The following is an 18619-nucleotide window of genomic DNA, read 5'->3' on the forward strand; positions in this document are numbered from 1 at the left end:
TCAACTGAAAATAGACCATTGTTGCATGGTGTGCAGGCATCATACATTCAGAGACTGGTCATATTCTCACTTATTCCTATGACAGTGGCATGTAGCACATGCTTTGGTGTCTTCTTCATGCCCCTCTGCTGAGCTTGGTGGCATTCCTGGTCCTTGATTTGGGAGCAAGGGGCCACTTTTCTTTGAAAGTGGTCCCTGTGAACAGACTGATTAAGCCACTGCTTGAGGTTTTGAGTCTTTAGTTTTGAATATAAGTCATGGTAGGGATTTATGTTTCGGACTGGCAAATTGCTTCTTGGACTCAGTTCTCCATGTCCTAAACATTAACACTTGGATTGATAAACACATTGCCCTCTCCTCCAAAAATTTGTTTTTAAGGTCCCATTTTATGGAGGTAGATGAGCTAGCATGCAATCCCCCAGCTTCCATCGGTCGGTCCCAAGCACTAGTCTCTGGCAAAGGTCTGTGAGTGGCCAGCTTCTGATTGGGTGTGAGGTCCCCACACGAGCTTTCATCTTGAATTCCTATTGGATTAGGGGTCCTCATAGAGCTAAACAAATTTGAAGTTTTCTGGGCATAAGAGGAACCAGGAATCCTTTGCTGTGGATGGCCCTCCCGTTTGCTACTTCGCCTCAGTTTCCTCTTCCCTTCTCGCTCCATTTCATCCACCCCCAGCCCGGCAGTGTGAGAATCAATATGCTCTTGGAAAAGCAACAAGTATTCTCAGCCCTTCCTCCCATGTGTTTGGTCTCAGGGCCCACACAACAAGGGGACTTCAGATCAAGGGGCTCCTGGTTAGGGTGTTTATGCGCCCACTTCCTGGGCACATCTTCCCGGACACCTTCCTGGATACCTTCCCTCTCCTTCCTCCCTGGGCCGGGTGCCTCTCCTCTGCTTCCCACTAATGTCTCATCCTTACATTGTGTTCCCAGCCTGGAAGCCCAGAGCAGGGACCAGTGCCCTTTCTGTTTCTGGATCTACACTGTCAGCACTTGGGCTACACTAAGTCAAAGCTGAAAGAATTGAACTGACGTTCCAGTTGCCCCAAACCAATCCCAGCCCCAGCCTTGCCTTGTCCTGTTGCTCTCCTTGTATTGAGTTGTCTTATCCCCCTGCCACTGGGGAATCCTGTGACTTTTCATCTGCTTTGCAAGCTGTTGTCTGGACCATTTATTTTCTCCTCTAATTGTTCTGTCACTGACCTTTCTGGGGGATGCTGTTTTTTTTAATAGAAAGTGGAGACCTTTGAATTTATTAATTTTTTTGTTTGCCAAGAAAACCCTGATAATAATTGCCAAGACTTCCCAGAAGTTATTAGTTTACAAATTTTAATGACACTCATGATTTATTTATGTACTTCCCTCCCTCTACAGCTGTTCATCCCAATTCCTTAGTGGAATTCCTGCTGAATCTGAGTGAATTAATGGAAACAAAACTGCAGAGTGGAATGACTTTTTTTTTTTTTTTTTCCGGCTAGGCTGTTAATTAAAAGCTTTCCATCCTATTTGCTAGGCTCTTCATATGGGAGGTCCTGAAGACTGGGTGGATACAGGCTGTGAAATCCTCCCTCTAGAACTGGGGTCTTTTTCTGTTTGTTTTCAGTGGTAATGAATCTGGTGAAAACTCCTGTATTGGTCACAGAGCATTCAACTGAACAGATATTAATTGAGCATTCATTATGTAAGCATCCCTGTGCTCATTGCTGGGGGATGCAGAATAAGTATGTCATGATTGCTATCTTCAGGGAATATTTAGTTTGGTTGAAAGATAAGATTAATGCATACAGGGAACAGCGTCAGGCATATACAAGTATATATAGGTACATGCAAAACACAATGTATTCTGTGATGAGTGGCCCTACTGTAGAAGTACTTATATTTTTATTATTATCACACCTCACTCTATGAGGATGTAAAACAGTTCTAGGAATGAATTAGAGGGATGATCAATGCGGTTCATATATTTTGTTTTGCTGTTTAATATAAAACGTCTTATTTCTCCATTCAGTTCAGTTCAGTTCAGTCGCTCAGCAGTGTCTCACTCTTTGCAACTCCATGAACCGCAGCACGCCAGGCCTCTCTGTCCATCACCAACTCCCGGAGTCCTCCCAAACCCATGTCCATTGAGTCGGTGATGCCATCCAACCATGTCATCCTCTGTCGTCCCCTTCTTCTCCTGCCCTCAATCTTTCTGAGCATCAGAGTCTTTTAAAATTAGTCAGTTCTTTGCATCAGGTGGCCAAAATATTGGAGTTTCAGCTTCAACATCAGTCCTTCCAATGAACACCCAGGACTGATCTCCTTTAGGATGGACTGGTTGGATCTCCTTGCAATCTAAGGGATTCTCAAGAGTCTTCTCTGACACGACAGTTCAAAAGCATCAATTCTTCGGTGCTCAGCCTTCTTCACAGTCCAACTCTCACATCCATACATGACCACAGGAAAAACCATAGCCTTGACTAGATGGACCTTTGTGGACAAAGTAATGTCTCTGCTTTTTAATATGCTGTCTAGGTTGGTCATAACTTCCAAGGAGTAAGTGTGTTTTAATTTCATGGCTGCAATCACCATCTGCAGTGATTTTGGAGCCCAGAAAAATAAAGTCAGCCACTGTTTCCACTGTTTCCCCATCTATTTGCCATGAAGTGATGGGACTGGATGCCATGATCTTAGTTTTCTGAATGTTGAGCTTTAAGCCAACTTTTTCACTCTCCTCTTTCACTTTCATCAAGAGGCTCTTTAGTTCTTCTTCACTTTCAATGAAACTAAATTTCTCCATTAGGATACGAAATTTTAAGAGGAAAGACTGCTTCATATGAGAACTAGTAGTTCCCATAGTTCTCAGAAACCCCTGGTCACAGATGGGATAGTGCATGTGTAGTGGTTAAAGGTTCTGATTTCAAATTGCCTGGGTATAAATTTGAGATCTACTGCTTGCTAACTGTACCACCTTAAGCAATGTCTTCATTTCTCTATGTCTAGGTCTACTTATCTATATAGTAAGATGACAGTAAGACAGATCTCATGGAAGCTTTGTGAGGATTCAGTGAGATAATGCATGGAATGCAAAACTACGTACTATTTAGTTAGTACTTTATGTAATAATTATTGTTTGTTCGTAGGCCCATATCCTCCTAGCCCAGCAGCTTCTACCAGCTCCAGAGGACAGTTGTGCTAATACTTTTTAGGAGGTTGGGGTGCAGGACATACCTAGAATCCTAAGCATGTGGTGCCTGGAAATGTTACATTTCTTTTGAGAGAATGTTCTGGAGTCTTTTCCTTCAGATATTCATCTGTGCTTGGCACAAGGGGGAAGGTTAATATATTTATTGGTTTTTCTACATCAACTATTGCTGCTGATTTGGGGTGTAGGATGCAAAGCACAATCTGATTTAAGTTCCCTTAACATAGTGTTGAGTTAACTCATCTGTTGCTGGTTATTTTCTTTTTACTGCAACTATTAGGGGATGTAAGCCTCTTGAAGAGCTTTCTTACCTCCTACGTAATTAATATGGAAGGCATTTTGGGGTCATCCGTGTTTCTCAAATTTGGTGTATCCTCAGAATTACTTGTAGACTGTGTTAAAAATCTAGATTCTTGGCCCATAACCAAGGGATTCCAGTTTGGTAAAGCTGGAGGTTACTCAGGATGTATACTTTTAAAAGCCCCATGATTGTTTTTGATTTTCAGGTAGGACTGGGAGCCACTGGGCTCAGAGGAAGCATGGGTTCTAGGCCTGTCTCAGTTGCTAATTAATCATCTGCTAATTAATCAATTCATGCCATCTTCTATTTCCTCATAAATAAAGATATTAGATGAAATGATCTCAAGTCCCTTTCCACTCCAGGTCCACAGATGCTGTCAACCTGGGAAGTCAAACAAGAAACACACACAGGATTTATGATGGCCAACAGGTACCTTTTAGGGAGAAGGCAATGGCACCCCACTCCAGTACTGTTGTAATCCCATGGATGGAGGAGCCTGGTGGGCTGCAGTCCATGGGGTCACTAAGAGTCAGACACCATTGAGTGACTTCACTTTCACTTTCCACTTTCATGCATTGGAGAAGGAAATGGCAACCCACTCCAGTGTTCTTGCCTGGAGAATCTCATGGACGGAGAAGCCTAGTAGGCTGCAGTCCATGGGGTCACACAGAGTTGGACACGACTGAAGCGACTTGGCAGCAGGCAGCAGGTACCTTTTATGAGCTAACATTGTGAGCACAGCCATCCCCCTTAAGGAAAACTAATGTGCTGTTCATGGACAGATAGTAGCCAGGGGGCAGGTGTTAGCCAGAACACCTGCTCTAACTACTGTACTTAAATTCATTAAACATAAAGAGCATCATCCAAGCTATAAACTCTTTGCTCCCCCAAAAAACATGAAAAAAGAGTTTGCCCTGAATATTGAAACCTTAGACATCTTAACTTTGCTGGAGAATAGGGCAGTGTGAACACTGGAGAAACAGATCTGGTTTACTGATTTAATATTTTCCTATTTATTATGGGAAAAAGGTTTCTTTTTACGGCCTAGTCTTTTTTCTTGCATCTTGACATGTGTAAATCTTGATTTTTGTCCAGTGGCTGAGAGAACGCAATCCTTTCGTACGGATTGTGCCTGTTGATCGTTATTTTCCGTTGTTTTCCCTTCCTTCCAAATGTGGTGCTGTTTTATCACAATCATAAATAACCTCACCATTGGGAGAAGGGGTGTGAAATTCTGCCCGTCCCTCTCCTCACCCTGAGCTCCCTCTCATTTTCTCAGCAGTAGATTCATTAGCCTTCTAATGAAGTTAATAAGTAAACAGGATCAGACAGTTCTTTCTAAAATAACATTTATAAATGGATTTTTTCCTCCAACTCTCTCAGGTAGTGCCTTAATTTTTTTCCTGCCAGATGTCCACATGTGTAAAGCTATGATGGATGGGCCCTTGGGATGTGATTTGAATCCACCCCCCCCCCCCCCGCCAATAAAGGGAAAAATTTCAATTCACACAAAGCCTATCTATTTTCAAGTTTATAGGAGAGTGAATTTTTATATACTCCATTCCTGCTTATATATTGATATATAATGACTATAAAGATTAGGTCGTCAAGCTTTCATAGTTACTTTCTCATCCTTTGGAAGCCAATTACTTTATTGGACATGGACTGTAAATGTCATTAGGAAGCTTCTGGCAACTTCTCCCATGAAGACCACTATCCTAGACTTTATTTGGGGAGCCATAAACTGGTTAAAAAGACCTCTTCTTTATGTTATGTGTCTGTGAGCTTTCTTTTCAGAAATCGCTGAACTTATAAGGGAAACATTTCACTGCTTGCTTTTGCTTCCAAATGGTTTGTGCCAAAATTAAAGCTAAAATTTGAAGTCAGAAGGAGAAAGACAAATATCTTATATTAATACATTTATATGGAATCTAGAAAGATGGTGCTGATGAAACTATCTGCAGGGCAGCAGTGGGGACATAAACAGAGAACAGACTTGTGGGCAAGGAGGGGAAGCAGAGGGTGGAATGAATTGAGAGAGTAGCATTGAAACATATACATTACTGTATGCAAAATTAGATAACCAGTGGAAATTTACTGTATGATGCAGGGAGCTCAAATGTGGTGCTCTGTGATAACCTAGGGGTGAGATGGGGTGGGAAGTGGAAGGGAGTTTCAAGAGGGAGGGGACATACATATATCTATGACTAATTCATGGTGATGTATGGCAGAAAGCAATACAATATTGTAAAGCAATTATCCTCCAACTAAAGACAAATTAAAAAAAAATAAGGCAATACATAGTTATCTTTTAAAAGATCTCCCTTTCAATGGCTCTAATATCTTAAATTGGTATAATATTTGTAGTCATTGCCCACATGAATACATAGCACGTCTCATGTTTCTAGGAGGAATGGGAGGCCTGTGTAATTTTACAGATGGATTAACTCAATTTCTTGAGTAGGTTGGTGGTCAGTGATTGAAAATCTGGTACCCAGATCTAGGTCTCCCAGTTCTCAGCAGCCTCATGATCTTGCTCTTTCATTAGTAATCACTCTTTCCTGGCCCTTCCAGCTCAGCAACCATTCACATTTCATAAGAGAGCTATGACCAAGGGACTACTTTGGGGACCAGAAATGGGTTTCCTTGGACACTTGTCTCAGTGATTTTCATTTCTGGTTGTTCATGAGAATCACCAGGGAAATATAAGAATGTCCAGTTTCCTGGGCCTTATTCCAAACCTACTGAATCAATTTCTGGGATCAAGATCTAAGAACTTATGGTTTTAAAGAGCTCACCACTTGATTTTGATATGACCACTGACCTAAGAGACTCCATAGCTATTTTTATCTCTTAAATGCTTGTGAAGACTTATTTTTCAGAATCTTCTCCCCAGCCCTCTTGCCCTCTTACCCATTTTTCCTTCTGGCTGGCTCAGAATGACAAACGCAATCATTCATGCAAAAATACATAGTTGTGCCCTCATCTTCATAGATGACAACCATAAAGGTTAGTAATGGGAATGAGCCTTGGCACTTACTAGTTAGCTCACATTCTGTCAGCATCAGGCTTCTTAATTGGGCACTCGTTTCAGAGATTGGTGCTATAGGAGAATGGTTATAAGGTGCTGCTCTCCATGGAGTTGCATTGAGATAAATCTCTAAGGGTGAGTTGGCAGCTACAAGTCTAGGCTTTCTGAGGATCAAAAAGTGCAGCAAATGGGGGATGGTTTTCAGGCAACTTTGAAAGGCTTTCTATTCATACTTTTTGTTTACAAGCAGTAGAAATCATCACTGGCTTTGGGCCACATATAGGATTTATAGGAAACATACTGGTATAGCTCAACATTTGGAGGAAGAAATAACAACAAAACCACAGGAACAGCAAAATCCTAGGCATCTCCAGGGACCATAGGAAATCATGGATCTGTACATTTCCAGGCACCCTGACAACTGGTTTTAGCCATTCCAGTAGATGGTCTGCTGCTGCTAAGTTGCTTCAGTTGTGTCCGACTCTGTGTGACCCCATAGATGGCAGCCCACCAGGCTTCTCCATCCCTGGGATTCTCCAGGCAAGAATACTGGAGCGGGTTGCCATTTCCTTCTCCAGTGCACGCATGCATGCTAAGTCACTTCAGTCGTGTCTGACTCTGTACGACCCTATGCACAGCAGCCCACCAGGCTCCTCTCCTCACAGGATTCTCCAGGCAAGAATACTGGAGTGGGTTCCTATTTTCTTCTCCGAATAGATGGGCAATAATAGCTTTTTATAGTTTTAATTTGCATTTCCCTGATAGCTAACGATGTTGTACAAGTTTTCATGTGCTTTTTTCCCCATCTGTATATTCTCTTTGGTGAAATATCTGTCTTTTGCCTTTTTTTTTTTTAAACACATGAGGAAATATGATTGAAAATAGACATATTTAATGTATACAACTTGATGAGTTTGGAAATAAGTGTATATCCACAAAGCCATCTCCATAATCTATGCCATAAACATATAGATGACCTCTGAAATTTTCCTATACTGCCCTCTTTATTTTTATTTTCTGTGACGACAACATTTAACATAAGATATACCCTATGCCTTCCTCAGTGATCAATGCAAATAAATAGAAGAAAACAATAGAATGGGAAAGACTAGAGATCTCTACAAGAAAATTAGAGATACCAAGGGAACATTTCATGCAAAGATAGGCTCAATAAAGGACAGAAATGGTAGGGACCTAACAGAAGCAGAAGATATTAAGAAGAGGTGGCAAGAATACACAGAAGAACTGTACAAAAAAGATCTTCATGACCAAGATAATCATGATGGTGTGATCACTCAACTAGAGCCAGATATCCTAGAGTGTGAAGTCAAATGGGCTTTAGGAAGCATCAGTACAAACAAAGCTAGTGGAGGTGATGGAATTCCAGTTGAGCTATTTCAACTCCTGAAAGATGATGCTGTGCAAGTGCTGCCCTTAATATGCCAGCAAATTTGGAAAACTCAGCAGTGGCCACAGGACTGGAAAAGGTCAGTTTTCATTCCAATCCCAAAGAAAGGCAATGCCAAAGAATGCTCAAATTACCGCACAATTGCACTCATCTCACAAACTAGTAAAGTGATGCTTAAAATTCTCCAAGCCAGGCTTCAGCAATACGTGAACCGTGAACTTCCAGATGTTCAAGCTGGTTTTAGAAAAGGCAGAGGAACCAGAGACCAAATTGCCAACATCCGCTGGATCACAGAAAAAGCAAGAGAGTTCCAGAGAAACATCTATTTCTGCTTTATTGACTATGCCAAAGCCTTTGACTGTGTGGATCATAATAAACTGTGGAAACTTCTGAAAGAGATGGGAATACCAGACTACCTGACCTGCCTCTTGAGAAACCTGTATGAAGGTCAGGAAGCAACAGTTAGAATTGGATGTGGAACAACAGACTGGTTCCAAATAGGAAAAGGAGTATGTCAAGGCTGTATATTGTCACCCTGCTTATTTAAGTTATATGCAGAGTACATCATGAGAAACACTGGGCTGGATGAAGCACAAGCTGGAATCAAGATTGCTGGGAGAAATATCAATAACTTCAAGTATGCAGATGACACCACCCTTATGGCAGAAAGTGAAGAAGAACTAAAGAGCCTCTTGATGAAAGTGAAAGAGGAAAGTGAAAAAGTTGGCTTAAAACTCAACATTCAGAAAACAAAGATCATGGCATCCAGTCCCATCACTTCATGGCAAATAGATGGGGAAACAGTGGAAACGGTGGCTGACTTTATTTTTCTGGGCTCCAAAATCACTGCAGATGGTGATTGCAGCCATGAAATTAAATGACACTCCTAGGAAGGAAAGTTATGACCAACCTAGATAGCATATTAAAAAGCAGAGACATTACTTTGTCCACAAAGGTCCATTTAGTCAAAGCTATGGTTTTTCCAGTGGTCATGTATGGATTTGAGAGTTGGATTATAAAGAAAGCTGAGCACTGAAGAATTGATGCTTATGAACTGTGGTGTTGGAGAAGACTCTTGAGAGTCCCTTGTACTGCAAGGAGATCCAACCAGTCCATCCTAAAGGAAATCAGTCCTGAATATTCATCGGAAGGACTGATGCTGAAGTTGAAACTCCCAATACTTTGGCCACCTGATATGAAGAACTGAGTCATTTGAAAAGACCCTGATGCTGGGAACGATTGAGGGCAGGAGGAGAAGGGGATGACAGAGAATGAGATGGTTGTATGGCATCACTGACTCAATGGACATGGGTTTGGGTGAACTCCGGGAATTGGTGATGGACAGGGAGGCCTGGTGTGCTGCAGTTTCTGGGGTCACAAAGAGTCAGACACAACTGAGTGACTGAACTGAACTACCCTTTTAGCAAAAATTTAAGTATACAGTATAGTATTGTTAGCTATAGCTCTGTGCTGTAGAGTAGATTTCTTTGACATAATCATCTTGTAAAATTGAAACTTTAAACCCTTTAATACCTCCCCATTTCCCATCTGCACCAATAACCCTTGACAGTCACCAATATACTCTCTGCTTCTATGAGTTTCACTATTTAGATTCCTCATGTAAGTTGTATTAATACTATGTAATATTTATCCTTCTGTGTCTAGCTTATGTCATATAGCATGACATCCTTCAGTCTCATTCACTTTAAGGCTGGATAATATTTCATTGTGTAAAGGGTATAAAGTTTCACATTTTTAAAACCCATTCTTTTGTTGATGGACAATTAGGTTGCATCCACATGTTCATGGTTGTGAATAATGCTCCAATGAACTTGCGAGTACAGATACCTCTCTGATCCTTTCAATTCCTTTGGATATATACCCAGAAGTGGTATTGTTGAGTATATGGTAGTTCCATTTTTAATTTTTTGAGGAACCTTGTTGCTCTTCTCCAAAGTGGCCCTAGCAGTTTACATTCCAACCAACAATTTGAGTGTTCCCTTTTCTCTACATTCTCACAAGCATTTGTTTTCTCTTGTCTTTTGGTAACAGCCATCCTAACAGTGTGAGGTGCTATTTCATTTTGATTCATATTTCCCTGATAATTTGTGATGTTGAGCATATTTCCATGTATAATGTTGTATATCCTCTTTGGGGAAATATCTATTCAATTCCTTTGCCCATTAAAAAATTTTTTTTGCTCTTGAATTGTAGAAGTTCCTTATATTTTGAATATTAAGGCTTTATCATTCTGATATATGTTTTTAAAGTACTTTCTACCATTCTGTAGGTTGCCTTTTCATTTTGTTGATTGTTTTGTGGTGAAGAAGGTTTTTGATTTGATGTAATCCTGCTTATCTGTTTTTGCTTTTGTTGCTTATGCTTTGGTGCCATATGCATGAAATCATTGCCAAGGCCAACCTCAAGAAGTTTTCCCCCTTTTTTCTTCTAGTAGTTTATAGTGGTCTTACATATAGGTCTTTAATCCATTTTGAGTCTTTTTGTGTGTGTGTGTGTTCTTCTGCATGTGATATCTAGTTTTTGCAACACTATTTGTTGGAGAGACTGTCATTTCCTCATTGTGTGTTTTTGGCACCTTTGTTAAAGGTCAGTTGACTGTGTTTGTGTGGGTTTATTTCTGGACTCTCTATTCTGATTCCACTGGTCTTGTGTTCAGTCGCCAAGTTGTGTCTGACTTTTTGCAGCCCTGTGGACTGCAGCATGCCAGGTCCACCTGCCCTTCACCATCTCCTGGAATTGGCCCAAGTTCATGTCCACTGAATCAGTGATGCCATCCAACCATTTCATCTTGTCACCCTCTTACCCTTCTGCCTTCACTCTTTCCCAGCATCAGGGTCTTTTCCAATGATTTGGCTCTTCGCATCAGGTGGCCAAAGTATTGGAGCTTTAGCTTCAGCATCAGTCTTTCCAATGAGTATTTAGGGTTAATACATGCCTGTTTTTTTGCCAGTACCTATTGTTTTGAATACTGTAGCTTTGTAATATATTTAGAAATCAGAAAGTGTGATTCTTCCAACTTTGTTCTTTTTGTTCAAAATTTCATTGGCCTTTCATTGGCTTTTCAGGGTCTTTTATGGTTTTGTATGAACTTTAGAATTTTTTTCTATTTCTATGTAAAATGCCTTTGGGGGTTTGATAGGGACTGCATCAGGTCTGTAGGTCATTTTGAGTAGTATGAACATTAACAAAATTTGGGGTTATAGAAATATAACCCCAAATGGGGTTAGAAAGATATGTTTAGAAAATATAATTTAGTTGGGAAAAAAGCTATAGGCAAGGATGGTCTATTCTGAGACTGCTGTGACATTCTTATTGCTTTTTACCTCCATCCATCCATCCATACACACATTTGCTTCTGTGCTTATTTATTTGCTTACCTTTATAGAATGCCCAATGATCTAATGGTATTTATGGATCAGGAATGAGGAAGGCAGAAAACTGAAATTTAAAATCCCTTTGCCTGAAGGAAACCAGAAACTTTCTCTTCATCCCCCTGAGTGTCTGACTGGCTTTAAGCTATATAAACATAAGTTCTATACAATTGAAGTTAGAATCCAATGACTGGCTTATCAAGTTCAACCTGATGAAGGGCCATCCGGAGCTAGGCATGCCTTACTGGCTTCCTGTACTCAGACAAAGTTCAAACTTTTGCATTCTGGAAGCATGGGGCAGAGGACAAAGGAAGTGATTGACTGCCTAAGATTATTATTCCATTTCATAACTTATTGTTGGGGATATGGAAGACCGGATAGTAACAATGCAAACTGCAAAGAATTTGGAATTGGACCAAATTCTGATTTACTCTGGTGCCTTATATTGGCATTCTCTTTTAAAACATCTGCCTGAATTCTCTAGGACTTGAGTATAGAATTGTTATACAAGATTTTGTGTGTGGCCAACAAGGAAGAAACAATAAGCCTCCTAAGCTTCTATTTTTTTAAAAATAGTTTTTACATATTTAAATTTTCATGCAATAATTTCACTAATAAAATATTTTTCAAAACTTAAAAATGAAGAGTACTATAAAAATACTATATACAATCCTGTTTACAACCATTGTTAAGTTTTAGCATATATACTTGGCCATTTTTAACCTATACAATTTTATATAATTGTGATTTTCTTGTATAAACAGGTTTGTTTCTTATTTTCATATAACATTTGACTAAGCATTTTTCTATGTTATTCAAAATGGTTTGCAAACATAATTTTAATGTTTACATAATAGTGTATTATATTGCTTTTTTGTAATTTACTTAACTATATTCATTTCTCTATTTCTAGAGATTTAGATTGTCTTATAGTTCTTCACTATTTAAAAATGTTGCCATGAATATCTAGATACATAAAGCTTTGCTTTTGTCTGCATTTTAGATGATTTTCTTAGGGTAGACTTCTAGAGGAGAAATTATAAGTTTTAGCACACTTGAGTTGTATTCAGAAAAAGGTGTATTTCTGACACTCTTATGCTGAAAAAGAAGCCTCTGAAATTTAAAGAGAAAAGTTAACACAGTTACAGGGTGCATATATATGTATGTAATATATGAATATTGCATATATGTGTTTACTTGCCTTAGGATAATTAGTGTGCCTAAATTATTGTAAAATTATTGGAATAAGACTGGGTAGTAAGATCCTGGGAAGCAATGTATCCCAGTCTCCAAGAAGAATATACATGTCCCTTGCTCACTGAGCGTATTCAGGCCCATCTGCATTGATAAGATGAAAACAGCAACCACAATAAGTAGCTACTCATACTTAGCACTATGTGTCAGGTACTGATTGAAGTGCTTTACATATGTTTAACTCAGCCTTATAAAAATTTGGTTAGGTAAAGAGTGTTCTCATCCCCATTTTACAGCTCAAGGCCAGAGAATTTAAATGACTTTCCCAAGTCATGCACTTAGCAGATGGTAGAGCTGGGATTTGGATCCAAATGCTTGGATACTAGAGCCTGTGCACTTCATCCTAGTCTAGACAGCCACTAAGGATGACCTGATTTGAGGCTGGAAGTTGTTATAGAGGTTCTAACTAGTCTAAGATTTATAATGTTCTTAATGCAAGATCTTGGTGCAAGATTCATGTGGACGAGGGAAACTACAGGGAGTTCCAACTGGATTTTACCTACAGCTCCTCCAATTCAGGGTGTGATCTGGGATGGAATCATCAAGGGTGGGAACACTGGAGGGCCTAGTCTCTTCCTTTCTGTAAAGGTTTGAAATAGGTCTCAACTCCACAATTTTCTTAATAACCCTTGAGGGACTTGCTGAGCAGAAACTTGTATGTTCTGTTCTGTCTTTCCTATTATCTGTACCTGCTTGCCTATATGTTCTTGAGAATCACTGTACGCAGAGGTTGAGAGCACAGACTAGTGCATACTGCCAAGGTCCACGTCTCAGCTCTTTCTAGCTGTGAGCTTCGGGTAGTAACTTCTCTGGGCCCCACTTCATCATTTCTGAAGTAGGAGTGACGACGGTACCTACCTCACTGGGCAGCCGAGAGCCACCATGGGTTACTCGTGGTGAAGTGTTCGGAAGAACACTGGCTCACAGCACATGCCCTCTGTGCGTGTTCAGTCTTGGACCACTCTGCCTTTTGTCCTCATCCCTCAATCCAGTCTTCTGCCTGCCAGGGCTTATTTGCGTGTTTCCCAGGCACAGTCAGCAGATACATGTGGGGTGCGCCACATGCGCGATTCCATGGGTGGAAAGGGAGCAGAGAGGCCTGCTGCCTGCTCCTTTCCTGCTTTCCTCCAGTGTGGAGGCAGACAGTGACCCAGGATTCTCCAGAGGGTGAGAGAAAGCACGGGCTCCCTGAGGCACTGCAATGGCAGGAGCTGCTCCAGGGGGAAGGATCGTGGAGGGCTTTCCTAGGGCCACTGTAACAAATATCACAAAGTAGGTGATTTAAACCCCAGAAATCTATGCCTCATAATTCTGGAGGCTGGAAGTCTGAGAACAAGGTATTGGCGGGGATGGTTCCCTCTGAGGTCTGTGCGAGAGGCTCTGTTCCATGCCTCTCCCCTACTTTCTGTGATTTGCTGGCAGTCTTTTGAGCTCTGTGGCTTGTGGAAGCATTACCACCCCGTCCCTTCCATCATGCTTACACGGCCTTCTCCCTATGTGCATGTCTGCATCCAAATTTCCCCTTTTTATAAGAATACCAGTCATATTGGATTAGTCCCTCTCCCCTACTCTAATTTGGCCTCATCTTAACTAATGACACCAGCAACAAACTTATTTCTAAATCAGGTCACATTCTGAGCTACTGGGGAGAGGACATGAATGTGTGCATCTTTGTGGGGGGATATAAGTCAACCCATAACATCTGGGAGGTGCCCATAGCTGGGGCTGAAAGATGAGGCAGAATTAACCAGGAGCTGAGGGGTTGGAGAGGAGAGAGGGGAAACATTCCAGGCAGCCCTGTGCAAAGATTCTGTAGTGGTTGGGGGCTTCCCTTTTCAAGAAGCCAAAGTAAGCCAGTGAATGAGTGAGGAGTAGCCTATAAAATCCAAGGAGGTGACAGGAGGCACACCTGTGGTGTCTGGTCAGCTGTTTAAAAGCACAGGTTTTACTTTGGGCATACAGAAGATACCTAGAAGGCTTTAAGCAGGAGTGTGCCATCATTTAATGAATACTTTGTGTGTGCGCTCAGTTTCTAAGTCATGTCCAACTCTTTGCTACCCCATGGACTGTAACCCACCAGGCTCCTCTGTCCATAGGATTTTCCAGACTGGAATACTGGAGTGAGTAGCCATTTCTTTCTTCAAGGGATCTTCCCGACCCAGGGATTGAACCCAGGTCTCCTGCACTGCAGGTGGATTCTTTACCACTGAGCCACCAGCGAAGCCCTAATGAATACTATTATTACTGGAATTTTGTTTAATTTTTTTTATTACTGATTCTGTATTATTATTATGAGTGGAAGTTTTTTCTTTGTTTTGTTGTTCACTTGTAATCCCTTATGCATTTTTCTTTTTACGCATTTTGTGTGTTTATCTATTGGTGGATTGTTTGCCTTATCCTTTATACATCTTTTAATACAATATATAAATGGAAAACATTGTTGAATCTTATGCCAATATTTCCCCCATCCTGTTTTTTCCTGTTATCATAGTTTTGCTTTTCATGAACAAGTTTTACATTTTGTAAATAATCAAATCTGCTAATCTTTATTAAAAAATCACATTCCTTCTTACTTTTATTAAGATTGAGGAGCTCTTACCTTTTTAATCTATTCTTATGAAAGAGCACATCCATCTCTTATTTAGGAACTGTGTGCTAAAAATGGTTGAATAAGCTGTGACATTCAGTTGGGGAAACATCTGCTTGTTTTGTGCTTAATTATCTCATCCAGTCCTTCACCAAAATTTATGAATTAGGGACTATTATTACTTTTCTTTTTTGAAGGTGGGGAAACTGAGTTTTTAATAAAATGAGTAATCTGCTTAAGTTCACACAGGTGATTTTCACTTTTAACCAAGAAGAACAGACTCATGACTTATTCATAACTAAGGAGTTTTTCCACTATAAGCTTCGAGTGGTGTCTTGGGTGGCCTTCACCCTATCACTTCAGAGCTTAGTACCCACTTCACAGATGGAAACTAGGAAATTCCCAGCAGAGAAAATGCTTCCATGGATTTTGTTCTAGCCAGGTTACCACCTCATTTCCCAACAGCCCTGCCTTTATTTACGCCCCGTCTGTTCTGGAATTCCCTTTTCTCTCCTGCTAACCACTTTCAGGATGTATACTCTGTTTTGTTGAGCACCCTAGCCCGGCACTCTCTTCTCTCTTGAGTCCCTTAGAATCTACTTTTCTACCCACTTACCTGCTACTTGGTCTTACCATGTATGGATTCCTAAGACCACCCACAGCACGTGGCTGGGTGCTCTGAGTGTCTGTGTGCTGAATAGATGTCTTTTGGGTAGTCAGAGGACCAGGGTCCACCTGGGTGTACTTGATATTAATATGGGTCTTTTGAAAACCTGGCTGCGTCCAGTAGCCTCAGGTCCTGCAGCGACTCCCAGTGCCAGGCAGCCCCCGGCAGACATTAGGTTCTTGGTGCGTCTTCTACTGTCATCACCGGCTTTGTAGTAGCAGTGTTTTCTGCTCTGGAGCCTGTCCTTTGTCAGTTAGATGGTGTGGGATGGGATAAATGGATATTTTGGAGTGACAGCATGTGTTGGAAGCCAGCCAGCTGAAAACTGAGCATGCCACACACAGCAGGCCACAGTTATAAAAATTCACTGGCCATTTTGAGGCAGTTTCCAGATTGTTTCATCGGGCTTGACAAAAGGAAAATTTCCAAGAGAGTGGGGGATTCAGTGGGGACAGTGTATGTTTAGGGGCTGTTTTCATATTTGTTAAGATATCTGAAGGCTGCTGTGCACCAGGAATAGGTACTTTCTGATATTGTTTATAATCTAAACATCTTAATGGCAGGATGTGTAGAGAGGTGCGGGGTGTAGTATGAGCTGAGCAGGATGCTCTGTGTGTATGGGAATGGAGTTCTGGGTTTGCTATCCTGCTCAGAGATGTCAGGAATTATTACATGTTTATAAAAGTCTTAAGTTTAAAATTTTTTAAAAAGATTTTCCCCTGCTAGGAAGCTGCAGGAGTTGGGAAGTGCTTAGTGTTTACTGCAGCCACGGCCTCAGAGCCCTAGCAAGCATGGCCTCCACTGGCTGGATGCAGCACAGAGGGGCCTGTCCAGTCTTGGGCACCTAAGCAAACCCCAGTGGCATTTCATACACACTGGTACCAAAGCCACATTCAGTCCCTTCAGGGTTCAGCTCACTCCCGTGGCCAAGACATCCTGGAACGGTGAAACATCCAGGAAGTTTGTTGATAAGGATCTCACTGGGCTGTACTATCTTTCATGACCTTTGGTGTATGTTATGATGGACAGCCTCAGCCCGTGAGGGCTGGACCAGGGTCCTCCCAACATCTTTGCATCAGAGATATTATTGGACCTATCATTTTGCTCCTCATTGTCCACTGTTACAGCATCAGTGATAAAATATGAATGCACCAAGTTTTTCTAGACCTTAAGAGAAATTAGTGGAGTGATAGTGAACGCCGCCCCATCTCACCACAGGCAAGCTGGTGCTTTCTCAGATACTTTATTTATTTATTTATTTTTTATTAAAATACTGAGTTTATTTCACATGTATATTTTTGTCTCCCCACCATTTCCATCTGTCTGACCACCACTACTACTATTCCTATCATAACATTCCATACATACTTAAAACCCAGCAAAGGGTGGAGTTCCATCTTTAAAAACTAAACAGGCATTTTGGACAACACATTCTTGGCAATGGAACGTGGACAACATTTATCAGACACGGTAGGGAAAGTTCTCTGCATTATAAAAAGGACAGCCAGATATCAACTGTTACAGAAATGAAATAAGACGGAAAATTTTTAACAAACTGTTTAAACTATTTTCTTAAAGAGACTTCCTCCACTGCCAGAGATCTTGAATAGCCTCCTGGTCAGTCATCCGGAAACAATTCTTCACATAATTGATAAACTTGGCTTCCACTTTGGGAAGGGAACCACCTTTTTCTATACTTGCTTGCATTTTTGCTTTAATGTCTTCTACAGAGCTAGGTCCTTTAGGTGTTTTCGGTGTTTTTTCCTGTTTTTTGAAGGATTCTTGACCTTTTGATCTTGGTGTTGACGGTTTTGAGTCTTTTCCATTTTGGTTCGATTTTTGTGCATTTTTGGCTAGAGTATCTCGTACAGATTTCTTTACTGGAGCTTTTTCTTCAACTTCCTCATCAAAATCGTCATCATCATCATCTTCATCATCATCATCGTCATCGTCATCATCATCTTCATCTTCATCAGCAGCAAGCTTCACTTTTTTCTGGGGAACCTTGCTACCACTTCCAGGGGCAGAACGCTTTCCAGATATACTTAGGAGTTTCACCTCCTCCTCCTCCTCTTCTTCTGACTCTGCATCTTCCTCCACGGCTACTAAGTGCTGTCCACTGATATGCACAGGCCCTGAACCACACTTCAACCGTAAGACCACAGGTGGTGTAATTTCAAAGCCCCCAAGAGAAACCGTTGGCTGTACAGACATTTTCAAAGTTGCCAGTGTTACTTTAATTGGACTGCCTTCATAATTCATCGCCTCTGCTTCAACAACATGTAACTCATCCTTTGCTCCAGCCCCTAAACTGACCGTTCTTAAAGATAACTGGTGCTCATTTTCATCATTATCCACCTTGAAGTGATAATCTCTGTCAGCCTTTAGTTCACAACCGAAAAGATAGTTCTGGGGCCTCAAGGGGCTCATGTCCATGTCCATTGAATCCTCCATGGGTTGGCTGCACGCACTTATGTGGGAGAGAAGCCGGACGGAATTAAACGACTACTATTGGAACCAGCAGCCGCGCAGGACGGAATCACACCAGGCTCTCAGATACTTTAGAACAAAGCATCCTTCTTCCTGCCTGGGGAGTTCACATCTGTCTGGAAAATACTGTCATTTTCCTTCTGCTTCCAGTTACATTTTTTGCAAGGTCTAGTTCTTCTTCACCTTTTATTTATTCAATCTGAACATCTCTTCTCCAGAGAGATGTTACTCGGCCATCCTCTCTAAAACAGGTTTCCGATCTGGCCCGTCTCTAACTATTATACAACTTCATTTTGTACAACATAA

At 41.1% G+C, this 18619-nt stretch overlaps 2 protein-coding genes across 3 annotated transcripts in view; one reads left to right on the forward strand and one right to left on the reverse strand.

Annotated features, from left to right (window-relative positions):
- The window catches only part of SORCS3 (sortilin related VPS10 domain containing receptor 3), a 647321-nt gene that overhangs the window by 200681 nt on the left and 428021 nt on the right, over nucleotides 1-18619 (forward strand). The window lies entirely within an intron of this gene.
- LOC133239388 (nucleophosmin-like) lies at nucleotides 17066-18372 on the reverse strand. The gene has a single exon (XM_061403392.1). The coding sequence runs from the start codon at nucleotides 18275-18277 to the stop codon at nucleotides 17396-17398; it is 882 nt and encodes a 293-aa protein (XP_061259376.1). The 5' UTR covers nucleotides 18278-18372; the 3' UTR covers nucleotides 17066-17395.

Source organism: Bos javanicus, chromosome 26 (genome assembly GCF_032452875.1).
Source record: "Bos javanicus breed banteng chromosome 26, ARS-OSU_banteng_1.0, whole genome shotgun sequence".
NCBI lineage: Eukaryota > Metazoa > Chordata > Mammalia > Artiodactyla > Bovidae > Bos > Bos javanicus.